At 37.0% G+C, this 13015-nt stretch overlaps 2 protein-coding genes across 2 annotated transcripts; both read right to left on the bottom strand.

Moving 5' to 3' along the window:
- Positions 1-868: 868 nt before the first annotated feature.
- LOC110766233 (thioredoxin domain-containing protein PLP3A) lies at positions 869-2949 on the bottom strand. Its single transcript, XM_021969523.2, has 7 exons — positions 2634-2949; positions 2494-2541; positions 2255-2397; positions 1885-1957; positions 1669-1730; positions 1291-1388; positions 869-1219 (listed from the first exon to the last, which is right to left on the bottom strand). The coding sequence occupies exons 1-7, from the start codon at positions 2790-2792 to the stop codon at positions 1110-1112; spliced, it is 693 nt and encodes a 230-aa protein (XP_021825215.1). The 5' UTR covers positions 2793-2949; the 3' UTR covers positions 869-1109.
- Positions 2950-5471: 2522 nt separating this feature from the next.
- On the bottom strand, positions 5472-9580 carry LOC110766232 (Glycosyl hydrolase family protein). Its single transcript, XM_021969521.2, has 10 exons — positions 9397-9580; positions 8935-9191; positions 8569-8773; positions 8171-8261; positions 7933-8081; positions 7175-7418; positions 6959-7063; positions 6637-6819; positions 6343-6547; positions 5472-6176 (listed from the first exon to the last, which is right to left on the bottom strand). Exons 2-10 carry the CDS (start codon positions 9155-9157, stop codon positions 5689-5691), a joined length of 1893 nt encoding a protein of 630 aa, XP_021825213.1. The 5' UTR covers positions 9158-9191; positions 9397-9580; the 3' UTR covers positions 5472-5688.
- Between the last annotated feature and the right edge of the window lie 3435 nt (positions 9581-13015).

The raw sequence follows: 13015 nt of genomic DNA, 5'->3' as shown, positions 1-13015 counted from the left end.
GCTCTGTTTGGTGGGCCAGACTGGACTGGTTAAGATTGGGCTTGGAGTGTTAGACTAGCGAAAATATATATGTTCTTCTCGATCTTAAACAGTGAGTGATTTTGTGGGTGATTAATTCAGTGTCTACTTCTGTATTTGGGTTGGCCCAAGGCCCAAGTCTTCATTAAATTAATTATTTAATTAATTATATACATAACTAATCATTGCCAATTAAGAAATTTGTTGATGTTGCACCACTTTAGTTACTCTTCATGTTCTTATAGTTATTTTTTTTCACCAACTCTTCTAACCTTATTGCTAATATTCAAATTATTTCTTTAAATTCGTTTAATCAAATGTACATTGTTATTCTTCCTGATTATTCAGCGATAAAAGAATAATATATTTTCCTTAATTCTCCTGAATTCCACACCATGGATCCAAAATTTGCAATCTTTTCTGGTCTTCTTGATTATTGAACCAAAAAAAAAAGCTTCTTGATTTATTGTCATTTCTCTTTCCAAACTAACCAACCTCCAAGGATTTGGCTTGATTATTTCCTTGTTCTGTGGAACTTTTTGGGATACATTTACCAAAAATTTCCTAAACCAAAAAGCCTAAATTGCATGTTGGTTGGACGTGAAAAAATTTGACTCAAACAAGGTGAGCTTGGGTTGACTCACAGCCACGTTTTTTTTATTTTTTTACAGTAAAACTGGGAGTTCTTGCGATATAATCCCATTTCATTGCGCAGTCATTGTCTGAGAGAGAGAGAGAGAAATCCAATTCCAATAATCTTTTTTGTTCTTTTTAGTCATTGTTTAATCTAAAAATCCGTTTCATTCAAATTCAAATTTTGGTGAGAACCACATAACATAAACGATGTGCATTGGCAACAGATAAAATTTCTTGAGTAACATTAAAAACTAAGGAAAACCAGAAAGTACTTTCTAGTCAATATGAAGGACTGGAAGAATATATTTCCAATGCAATTTTGTTCCTAAAAAAGAAACAAACAAAAAAGGTCCACTCAGAAGGTAACATACATTAGATGTGACAACAAGTGTGCATGCAACCAGAAAGCATTTGAAAACTCAGGTATCATTTTCTTCTTTTTTTCTGTTCTTTTTTCAGTCTGAATCAGAATCATCAAGATTCACAGAGGATCTCACTGTCCTGCGACTACCTTCATGATTTCCATCATCTTCATCATCCTCATCTTTCTTCTCACTAATTATACCTGTTAAAATGGCAGTTTAGCGACTCTACAACAAACTAAGAATTGCAAAACACTCTTGGCAAAGCGTTTACCTTTCTTGATTAGTACAACCTCGAGTGCCCTTGTGCTGAAATCATCTTTTCCTCCCATATCTTGAAATCCAACCAACCTATCCACAGCAACTCCTTTTCTGAAAAGGCAAACCTTTTGAATTCATAAATATGAATTTTTAATGCAAGATCTCAATGTAAGCTGAAAGCAGCATGAACGTCATCACCACATGCTCTTGAGACATGTTAATACACACGTTGTCAAGTGTGAATGTTCAAATGATTGCGATCTTAGTACAGTTTCAGCTTTCTTTGCTCTCCTGCTTTTTTGTTTAAGAGCCACCACATGCTGATATGCATCTTAAATACTGGAAATGGGGATGAATATAGATATAATAGTTATGATGGAGATGGCCTGACCTGAAGATTATGACACAAGGCAAAGTTTTGACTCCTAACTTGGTGACGAAGAAGGGCGCATTCTGCATTTCATTTTCAAATGGTCAATTTGCCATTCTAAAGCTTTCCAACTAAATGACTGAAATGGAAAGTTGGAACAAGCAGGATCAACCCGAGCAAACATGAAAAGCTGCACCAATTATAAGAACAGAAGACCATATTGAAGTTTATACTGACCTCTGCATCCAGCTTGATGAACTTGGTATCAACATGCTTTGAAGCAAGGGTCTTCAAATGCTTATCCATTATCCTAAAAAGTGGAGGAAAATTTGGTCTAATTGCTATATTTAATCACACAGAAATTTAGAAATAATTATGCAATATCATGTTAAAAAACAAAAGCATACACAGATAAAATCACATGATGGACTAGAAAAACCTGAAAAATTCCCTTGGATAAACAGATGCATTGATACCTTTTCAGAAATCAGCAAAGGACACCATGGACCAATAGACTAATTTCCATTCAAAAAGAACCAGGTATTCATTTTGAAACACAATCCCTCCATGTTTATGAGTATTAAAGATTCTAGAGTAAGAGGCTTACTTGCATCTATAGAACTCCTGGTGATAGAAGTGGCAGATGGCTTTCTCAGTCCCAGTAACTTCACCTAAAAAATCCCCTTCAGTTATCTCCCTGAATTCTCCATGCCCTTTCCTCTTTAAAGCTTCTCTCTTCTCAGCTTCTTTCTATTCAAATTCCAAACCAAACCCTCTAAAACATAAGCACAATACCATGAAAAATTCTACATACCCACATGAACAAAACATGAAAAAAAATCGAACCTTTAGAGCAGCAATCCGATCCGCATGCAATTTTTCAAGCTCAGGATCCTACCCACAACCAAATGCACATCAAAATCATTGCTTTGAAAATTGAAAAGTGCATGAAAGATGCAGAGAATTGAATTGAACTCAGAACTTACATCCATCAACTCGTCAAGGTCGACTTCCTGGTTGACAGAGCTCGTGGCCGGTGCCTTTTCATTGGCAATCAATTCCTTCTGGTAATTGCGAGCCGCGGCGGCCATTACATTTCCAAAGGCTAGATTTTGGAGAGTGGATTTCACTGAATCTGGATCCATGTTTCCTGGGAAACGAAAATTCTTCAACTCTGACACTTAATTATACTGTTCTTTAACAATCAAGGGAGAATTACAGATCCGGAGAAGAAAATAGAAGCAACCACTGCTTTCCCAGCTTCCAAATCCGAGTTAAGGGTTCAATTCAACCGCGAACCACCATTGAGTTAACGTTCGAACAGGCTGAGTGTTTGAATAACTAAGCCAGGCCCAACATACTGTTTTCACTTGCAATTTCCTAACTTGGGCTTCGTATGACACACCCCACAATTTGATGACAACACCCAATTACTCAGAACTTTCATACCCATTTTATCTTCTGTTTTTTTTTTCTTTTTTACAAAGACATAGAAATAAAAAATAAAAAAATGTGGAGGAAACCACTACTCACAGATAAATGCTATTACAAACAAGGATTTGGACCTTGAATATGGTATTGCAAGATTGCATGTCACAAGCTGCAATATGCATAAGTGACAAACTGCAGAATGAAAATCTATTTAGATTAATAGAAACCAAACAACAAGGACATTCATGCAACTTGTAGCATGTACATATATTCACTGGCGAACCTACACTTGAGCAAGGAGGTGCTGCTGCACCTCCCTCATCCGAAAAATCCTTCAGGGTAGTCAGAATTTGCCCTTCTACTGGTGCCCACCATGCGATTAAATGTCTAAAAGAGACTTTGTAATATTCAATTTGATTTCTGTTTCACATAAACTTGTTGCCTCCCAAAATTCCCTTAATGGTGTATCTCTATTTAATAAATAATCCCCCCCCCCCCCCCTATTTATAATTTAATCTTATTTTATATAGATTTCACATTTATTTATTCAAAGTTTCTCTCTTCCCTGTCGGTTAATGTAGATGGGTTCATGGACTCCTTGCACTTGGATTTCCCTCACATACTTTTAACCTTTTAAATGTTGCTCCTCCCCCTGAAAAATTCATGAGTCCACCGGTCCATATATTACATGCCCTCATGCTTATTCACAATAAGGAAAACTGAAAATATTTGCTATAATAACACATGAAATTTGCATTTAGCTTCTATATATGCTCTTCCTCCTTCCAGACACCACCTCTAAACCCAACATTCTCAACTGGAAAAGACACCAACTTTGGACACCAACTGACACTAACAACTCTCAATGCTGACATAACTTGTTGAAGCCTCACCCATTCTTCTTCAAATTCGGAAAGGGATTCCAACACTAAGTCCTCAATTTGCCAGACAGTGTTGTCATTCCCCAAAAACCTTTCATTCATCTTTTGCAAGATTGCCTTATGATATTGAAAGATGCCTCATAGGAAGTGAGATGGGATTGAACCAGGCTGGACTAATCTTTCCTGAATAGAATTTTAGTCTGAGCTCATGGAGCTGTTGAGGAGGGAACAGCTTGTCAAGCTTGGCTGTGAGGTCATTATTACCATGATTATCAAAGCAACTTATTGACAGATGTTGCAGTTCTTGTAGATTTACTAATACATTGACCTCAGTATCTCCAATCTCATCACAGCAACTCAGTCAAAGTGCGAGTGTCCTAAGCCGAATTAAATTTCTGAGCTCACCAATCCTGCAGTCTTCTAACTGCTTTGATTCGGTAGGTTTATGTCCCAATAACACTTCAAGATTTGAAAGCCTTCCCAAGCATTTAGGTAGTTATTTGAATGAAACCTCAACTTCTTTCATGGTATCAGAGCAAGGCTTCATTTGTTAGGCTCAACAGCCACACATGCTCTCACATCACCCAATATATGTTGTCCACATGTTAGGCTTGAAAGTTCACCACACATGTGGGGGCGTGTTGAGAGTATTTGTCCCACATTGAAAGCAGGGGGCGTGTTGAGAGTGTTTGTCCCACATTAAAAAGTTGAGGAACCTAACCTAGGTTTATAAGGAGTTAGGCTACTCCCCTCTTGCCAATTGGTTTTGGGGTGGGACCTCAACTTTCTTCTGGTGACATCCAACATTTTCCAGTTCTGGATGCATACACTCACCTCCTTCACCTGCAAATGCAATCTTCTGAAATAGCAGTCAACTATCATCCTTGCTGAGGCATTTGGGCCAATGTGATCTTGCTTCCTTCACTCCCATTTTCTGCGCAACTTTCTCTATCCTTGTGGTGATGCTGCTTCCATTTCCCTTTGGTAACGCTTCACAATTTCTGAGACACCAAGTTACATCCAAGCTCCCCACATTATCCATCACAATCAAAAACCTCTTGCCTAAACGATATTCATTTATTTTCTTTAGTAATTCACCCTTATTGTCTCCTACGCTCGCATCTCCCAAGTTTCTTAACATACTTCTAATGATTTGATCTTCACTAAAATTTTGAGAAACAGAAACCCAAATTCTTCTATCAAAGTGCTCCTCATTCTTCCTGTCATTAAACACTTTTTGAGCAATTAGCCCAAGCCATGAGTCCAATTACAACCAACCCAAGCCCAATTCATTTTAGTAATAGAAAGGGACTAAAACTTGTGTGTTAAGTTCTTGTTCTCAACCAATGTGGGACTAAGGAAAGCCTTTGTTTTCTATTTAAACTCCAACAATCCGTGCATCAAACAAAAAAACTAAGTACTCTTTAGTCATCAAAATGTTGCAAAAAAGCGTAGCTCCTTATATAGAACCGAAACGAAAAATGCAAGTACAAATAGCTAAACAATTCCCGATTTAGATGATTTTTGGAGAAATAATAACTTAAAACTTTAGTTGTTCAACAAATAACTGGTGTACAGAGCAGTCGCTGTGGTTTCCAGAAAAATTGATGAAACCAATGATACAACATTTTGTTTAGCTCTCATGGGAAAGAAATGTTGATCTACAAAATGTCAACCATGAAATAGCTAAGAACATTTCATGAATGGAGGATACAAGCAATCCCGTTTATTAGTAACTCTTGGTTGGCTTAGTAGTGAGACCAAATCCAAAGGGAAATAGAGGGTCATAATGTTGATCACCAACATTCATTGGGAGCTGATCTACTGTCTTAAACCATGTATGTGCAAGTTTGCCAGTGAATCCATAATCACCAAATAAAACGTCAGTAACACCCTGTCCTTCAGTTCCAGGAAGCCAAGCTGCCACAAGTGCATCAACTTTAGCAAGATAAGGCTGAATCACCACGGGGCGGCCAGAAATGACGACAACAACACATTTCACAGCTCCGCAGACATTGGCAATGGTGCTCGGTCCAGGTTCTGAGATGGTCAGATTCAAGCTATCACCGAATGTTTCAGCGTACGGGGGTTCGCCCACAACGACAACAGCATAGTCGAATTTGTTGGACTTCACAAAGTTCGCATCGGGGTTCTCGTTGTAGACAACTTGAGTTGTAGGATCAACTGCACTTTTCACAGCATTGAGGATTGTGGTACCTGTTGCAGCATTGATTAGTTAACTATATGCAATCCACTGCAACATACTGAGAAAATGCGTTCAAGGGAGTTAAAAGAAATAGAAACTTATCTCCATATTTTTAATATAATTTCAACAGTAAGATAGTTAGATTATTCAAAAGACAAATGGAGGCTTAAAGCATACCAACTGTGAGATCATTGCCACCAAGGCCCTGCCATGTGATTGTCCAGCCTCCACATTGATTGCCCAAGTTGTCTGCATGGCTTCCTGCAACGAGTATCTTCCCTGCTTTCTTGGGAAGAGGAAGCGGTGGCTTATCAGCAGATTTTCCATTCTTTAGAAGAACAAGTGATTTTCTTACAGCTTCCCTTGCCAATTCTCTATGCTCCTGTGTAAAGCCAGCATTCGGTTAAGAAGGACTTGAACATGGCAGATGAAGACAACAAAGTTATTTTACTTTAAGAAATTGGTAAAGACCTTTTTCCCCAGCTCGTTGACTAGGCTGAGATCCGCCAAGGGTTCCTCAAAAAGGCCCATGACAAACTTAACCCTCAAAATTCTCTTCACAGCATCATCAATCCTGCTCATGGGGATGATGTTGTTCTTAACTTGATAGGTTAGATCATCAATGAACTCTGTGAAGTTGTAGGGAACCATGATCTGTAACATTCCCAGATATAGGTTAGTAAATGAACATAAAAACCTTACATGCCTCAGCTTGAGGACCATAACTTTATTAAAATGGCCAAACGTGACACTTTGAATTACAAATAGTAAAGCATGCAGAATTTTGACTAACCATATCTATTCCAGCAATAACTCCAGCTTGAACTGAATATGAATAGTTAGCTTTGGGAGGAGATGTAATCCTATCAATACCCTCCCAATCTGATATGACAAAACCCTGACAGCACGAGCAAAAGAAACATGTTATGCACAGAACCAGTAGCAATTCATTTCCCAAGAACAATCAAATAACCACACTAGACAAGTTATTTCAAATGATTTTCCTTACCCTGAACCGTAGCTTGCTCTTGAGGAATCCAGTTACAAGTTCTTGGTTAGCATGCATTTTCTTCCCGTTCCAACTCGAGTAAGACACCATAACTGTTGCAACACCCTTGAGGATGGAATCAAGGTATGCAGGCATGTGAATGCTAAGCAATCCATTCAAATCAATTACAGTGTTGTTCTCATTGATGCCCTTTGATGTGCCACCATCTCCTACATAGTGCTTAGCACAGGCCGCAACCTTTCCCCTGGTGAAGTGGTAAGGGAGAAGAGTTATGCCAAGTTATTGTTATGTCCACATATTTCAAAAAATTATCATGCATAACAGATAGGTTATATTTTATAATTGATTTTGCCACACGTAAAAAAGTCTGAACTATGTACTTTTGGTGAATCAATGCCCTGCTTTTGACGCATAATTAAAGAAGGATATTTTTAGAGCAGCCAAGGCAAATCAACTAGTGAAGGTGAATGTGGGAAGAGGTTTGCAACTTTCACTTTCATATGTTTTAGATCCAACGACCAACTGGGCCACCTCTAAGGCCCTCTATACATGTTAGCACCACAAAAGCAGAAATTATATTTAATACATTAAAATATTAAAAACTTGTGAGACTCAAGTGTTGTTAATCAATTAAATCTTGTCCACTATAATTCAAACAAGGCCTACAATGTGAGTAGTCCATGTGAACATTAGAGCTACCTGTCTGAACCAATAGCAATTTGGAAATTCCAAAAAAAAGAAAGAAAAAAAGATCTTACTTTGCAGTAGAAACAAAGGGAGCACCCTTTTGAGCACTGGGAGGCATATCTCCTTGCAAACCAGGTATTAGCTCAGTCATTGCTTGAACAATCTTATGGTCTTCGCTATAGCTTTCATAGCATCTCCCCCATCTCGGATCTCTGCAAACCTGCAAGAACAAGTAGTACACAGTTTAGTGGAGTGCTCAGTAAAGTTGTAAAATTTCTAAAAATGAACTGTATAATACTGCTCAATTACCGCAATACATGGGGCAAAAACATAAGGAATCCCTGTGGCCCTGACTTCAAGGGCAGTTGCTTCCCCAATTTTCTTGACAAGTTTAGGATCTCTGAAATACATGAAATCAAGCATAAGTAGAAGATCCAACTATTTAGTTTGGCCTAGATATAGTGACGTATGAATTCCACTTAAACATCAGAACTAAAACCAGACTGAGGAACACATGAAATCAAGCATAAGTAGAACATCACACTACTGAATTGAGCCAAACTATTAGAGAGTTTTGGTAATGCTAGAACATTCTACTTAAACCTCAGAACTAAAACCAGACTGTGGAAAATCAAGTTCTTAACTCATTACTCTGCAAAACAAATCAGAAGATGAAGAATTATTTGGTTGAGAGTGAATGTACTTGCCTGGTGGCTCCCAGCCCAACGTTATGGGGGAAAATAGTAGCATTGTAGACATTGTTGTTGCCATGAACCGCATCAATCCCATAAATCATCGGAATCCCGAGACGGGTCGAAAGGGATCCCTTTTGGATGCCATTGACCAGATTGACCCATGCCTCAGCAGAAGCTTTTGGGGCTGGAACACTCCCACCACCGCTAAGTACACTTCCTGCAAAAACCCAGAGAACCCATTTACAATACACTCTACAATCACTTGCTGCTAAACCCAACATTCAGAAACAAACCAATATGTTATAAGGGTATGTTGAACAAATGCAAATGGGTGCAATAAACAGAAGATTATGGTTTGAAGATGGATTGGTTGGTTACCAATGAAATACTTGTTCATGGCATCAGGGGTTGCAACACTGCGCTCGATCTGCACCATTTGGCCAATCTTTTCTTCCAGAGTCATCCGCTTCATGAGGTCCCGGATTCTAACGTTCAATGGCTGTTTTGGGTCCTTGTATTTCAGGTACGCAGCTTCTGTTGGAGCTAACAATATAATGCATAAGAGCAGAAAACCCATCATGGGTATTGAAAACCTTGCCATTTTAGACCCTCAAGTGGAGTTTCTGGGTTAAAATCTGGTGACAGAGCAAGCACAGTTAGATTCAACACGAGTTTCTTTTAAGCAAACAATGTAACACAAACAAAGGAAAGTTTCTCTATTGAAGAACAAAAGAAACAGACACACACACAAAGACTTGAGCTTCACAAGCAGAGAAAGAAATGCACAATGCTGTGCTACAAGAACAAGTATTCAAAAAGTCGAGGGCTTTTTCAACTTACATGCTCAACTGAGCAGAAGATATTCCACTGAGAGAGAGAGAGAGAGAGAGAGAGAGAGATCTGAAAATGGAGGAGGAGACGAGGGTAACTACTTATAGAAATTCGTAGAAAGTTGTTTTATCATTTATCCGTTTCTGTCTGAAGGTGCCTCCTATCTCTTTAACCCCACGAGCTTTAGCAATGGGGCACTGCTAAGGCTGACGGGTAGGTATGAAAGCTAATAAAATATATATATATAATATAAATAAAAAAATATAAAAAATAAGAAGCCGCGTCTTGGGGCAAGCTGTCCCTGTAATTATACAATTTTAAACATATACACTGATCCTCCGCCCAAAAGGAAAAAACAAATAAAAAAGATAGAATAAAAGCTGGCTCATTATAGGAGAAAAGAAAGCTGGACTTTTGTAGGAAAAAGAAAAAAGCTAAGGGGGGTGTATTCAATTTAGATTTTAAAAGATTTTAAATAAGTTTAAAAGTTTAGGTGTATTCAATCACGATTTTATAGAAGTCTATTCAATTCAAACTTTTTAAACTCCATTCAAATTTGGATGTATTCAATCACAACTTTAAAATACTTCATAAAAGTTTGGGTGTCAAAAACTCATTGATTTTAGAGGAAATACAAAAAGTGATGTATTCAACCACTACCAGACCCACCATCACCGCCACCACCGCCACCGCCACCACCCTTACCCCCACCTCCACCACCACTACCACCCCCACTATCAGCCCCACCGTCACCACCACCACAACCACTGCCACCTACACCACCTCCACCACCTCACTCCCACCACCACCATCACTATCACCCCCACCTCCTCCACCACCTCACTCCCACTGCCACCCCCACTACCTCCCCTACAAACCACCATTGCCATCACCATCACCATCACCATCATCGCTATAAACTCCATTAAAATCAATAATAAATTTCTAACAAACTCAGTTAAAATCTATGAGGAGTTCGTAGAATTCAGTCAAACTCAATTAAATTCAATTAAACTCCATCAACTTTATAACTCTTTTAAAATCATTTAAAATCTAAATTGAATACACCCTCCTAAGTTTGTTGTATTGCCTTATTAATTCATTTCATAGGATCTAGAAGCAAATAAAATACTATAAATATTGCACAAATGGTGAACTCAAGAGGTTATTTGCTTATGGTCATTTCGTCTAGTTGCATAAGTTTCCACTTTGTCGAAGAAGATTCGTGTTTAAGGACAACGTTGTTAAGTCATTTGAAATAAACCCAAGTGGTGAAGGGTGAGTGGAAATTAATTAATGGAGATTCACTATTATACGCAATATAGGAGCCAAAATTATAAAAATACCATATATGAAATGGACTTTAGAAACACACCATTTACAACATAACAAAGAGGCTTTTAACTTCTTATAAATTACAAAACTGCCATCAATTTCTTAAAACAAACCCAACCCCAAAACCTCATAAAAAAATTCAAAATACTCAATAGGGTATCAAAGTAATTTAATAATCAAACTTAAATTTAATAGGGCCAGCTGTCATTTTTTGGGTTTGTTTATAAAAATTCAATGATGTAGAGTTTATCTATATTATTAGTGCTAAGAATGGGTACATGACTAAAAATCTCATTAATTAAGATTAGAACTAGAATAATTCAATGTTTAGGTCAATGTTTCGATACCTTTTATTAGTAAAAAATAAAAGGAAAAAGACAACTATTGTTGAATATTAAAAAGACAAAAAATAGAAAGAGTATTCAATTACAACTTTTCATAATCAGATTGGAAATATTTTATTGAAAATTCCAGTTCATTACATAAAATAGATTTTGTATTCGATTGAATTGATCAAGTTTTGTTTGTTTTAAGTTTGAATTTTTCAATTGACCAAAAGTATCCAAAAGTGGCAGAAGGCAGCACGTCATTTTCGTAATTGAACTGTTATGAAACAATAGTAAACAAAAGTATCCTAGTTTTTAGCCATCATTTTCAAAGCCTTGATTTGCTTTCCATATGAAACAATAGTAAACGACAACATTAGCTACACAAAACAACTCAAATTTCCATGATGCCATTTTCTTCACAACGAGGCACATGGCATGCTTCATGTTCTTAAAACTTATAACTATTATTTTTTATAAAGCATATTCTAAATTACTTTGATTCGAACTCGATTGTAAGGAACAAGCATATGCCTTAAACTTATGAATCAATTTTTTTATATAAATATTTATATGAATTTTTGGTTTTTAGGTGAATAAATATGAGATGAGAACGAGTGTTTAATTGCCTGCTTAATAAGTTTAGTCATAACCAAATGATAAATAAAATAATATTAGGACCAACTAGTGTTTGATCAAGTGATATTAGTCTCCACCTAGTTGGAAGAGGTCTGCGATTCAACTCACATGATTATAAGAACAATTATAAATTTGTGATGAGTTTGATATCTATCTAGTTGATGGTGATTTAATCTTGCCGTGAATATATTGATCAGTTGTAAATTTTTGTGAAAATCTTGACTCGTTATAAAAATATCTCATAATGATCCTATTATTTGTCAAAAAGAAATAATAAGAAAGAGACAGTCGGTGATGGGTCTAGATCCAAAGAACCCAACTTTCCCAGTTTTCATATTTACCAAACTTTTGACCTTCTTACTGCTTCACTTGTGACGTTTTACCAAACAAATCAAATATCATCCAATCGACCAGCATACCTTGGTTCTAATTTTTTGTGTAAAACGTGAAATTATAATTTCTGCAACTTCCAAAACATTTACTACAACAGCACGTGTAACCAAAAACCCCCCCCAAAAAAAATCAACTTCCGTACAATAAATTTGAAAACATGTAACGGACGTTTTTTTTTTTTAATCATTTTTTCGGCGCAACATGCAAACAACTATGAATTGTTTTATAGTAATTTGATTTTCTAATATTCAGTCATATTGAATAATAAATATTATTTTGTAGTAATAATAAGACCCAGAAAAGAGGAGATTGATATCGAACGAAGATACTTCTGGCAATTGGGCAATCCAATGCCAATGGAAGTAAAAGAGAAAGGGGCACGCGTGACAATGCCCCAACAGACGAGAGACCAGAGTACGGGTCATCATTAGTCAACGTCCCAAGTTTGAATTAGTCAAAACGAGAATTGTATCGATGAAGCATAAACCAACCCCACGGCTTAGAGCATCCACAATGATGCTCTCTATTTCTTAGCTAAAATTTAACTAAAAATATAAGAAAGCTATTTTAGGAGCTCTCTAAAAAAATTCAACTCCAACCATACTCCATAATTTGGAGAGTCATAAATGCTATAACTCTTTTTTGATTGGTCCATCTTTATTAAAAAAATAAAATAAAAAATAGTTAGCATTAAATAAATGTTTGAAATACTCATTAAATAAAGAAACATTAAATTATAGGGAGCCACTAGGAGTCCTTTCTCTTTTCTCAGATTTAGGAGCTCCTAGAGGACTCCCTATTTTAGGAGGTGGATAGGGAGCATGGTTGGAGTTGCATTTTTATAATTCCTCCCTAAAATTTGTCTAAGGAGGTGGTTTAGGGAGCCCATTGCGAATGCTCTTAAGCCCAAATCCCACTACCTACAATCACAACAA

This window comes from Prunus avium, chromosome 6 (genome assembly GCF_965620075.1).
Source record: "Prunus avium chromosome 6, drPruAviu1.hap1.1, whole genome shotgun sequence".
NCBI lineage: Eukaryota > Viridiplantae > Streptophyta > Magnoliopsida > Rosales > Rosaceae > Prunus > Prunus avium.
Note: the sequence above shows the minus strand (reverse complement) of the source record. Positions and strands in the feature narration are given on the sequence as shown.

Coding starts and splice junctions, on each gene's coding strand:
- LOC110766233 (XM_021969523.2), bottom strand. CDS start 2,792: ATGGATCCAGATTCAGTGAAATCCACTCTCCAAAATCTAGCCTTTGGA. Junction 1,389..1,668: donor CCTTGTGTCATAATCTTCAG/GTCAGGCCATCT, acceptor TTGCCTTTTCAG/AAAAGGAGTTGCTGTGGATA. Junction 1,220..1,290: donor GGTTGTACTAATCAAGAAAG/GTAAACGCTTTG, acceptor CCATTTTAACAG/GTATAATTAGTGAGAAGAAA.
- LOC110766232 (XM_021969521.2), bottom strand. CDS start 9,157: ATGGCAAGGTTTTCAATACCCATGATGGGTTTTCTGCTCTTATGCATT. Junction 7,419..7,932: donor CCCTTTGTTTCTACTGCAAA/GTAAGATCTTTT, acceptor CCACTTCACCAG/GGGAAAGGTTGCGGCCTGTG. Junction 6,820..6,958: donor TTATTGCTGGAATAGATATG/GTTAGTCAAAAT, acceptor GGAATGTTACAG/ATCATGGTTCCCTACAACTT.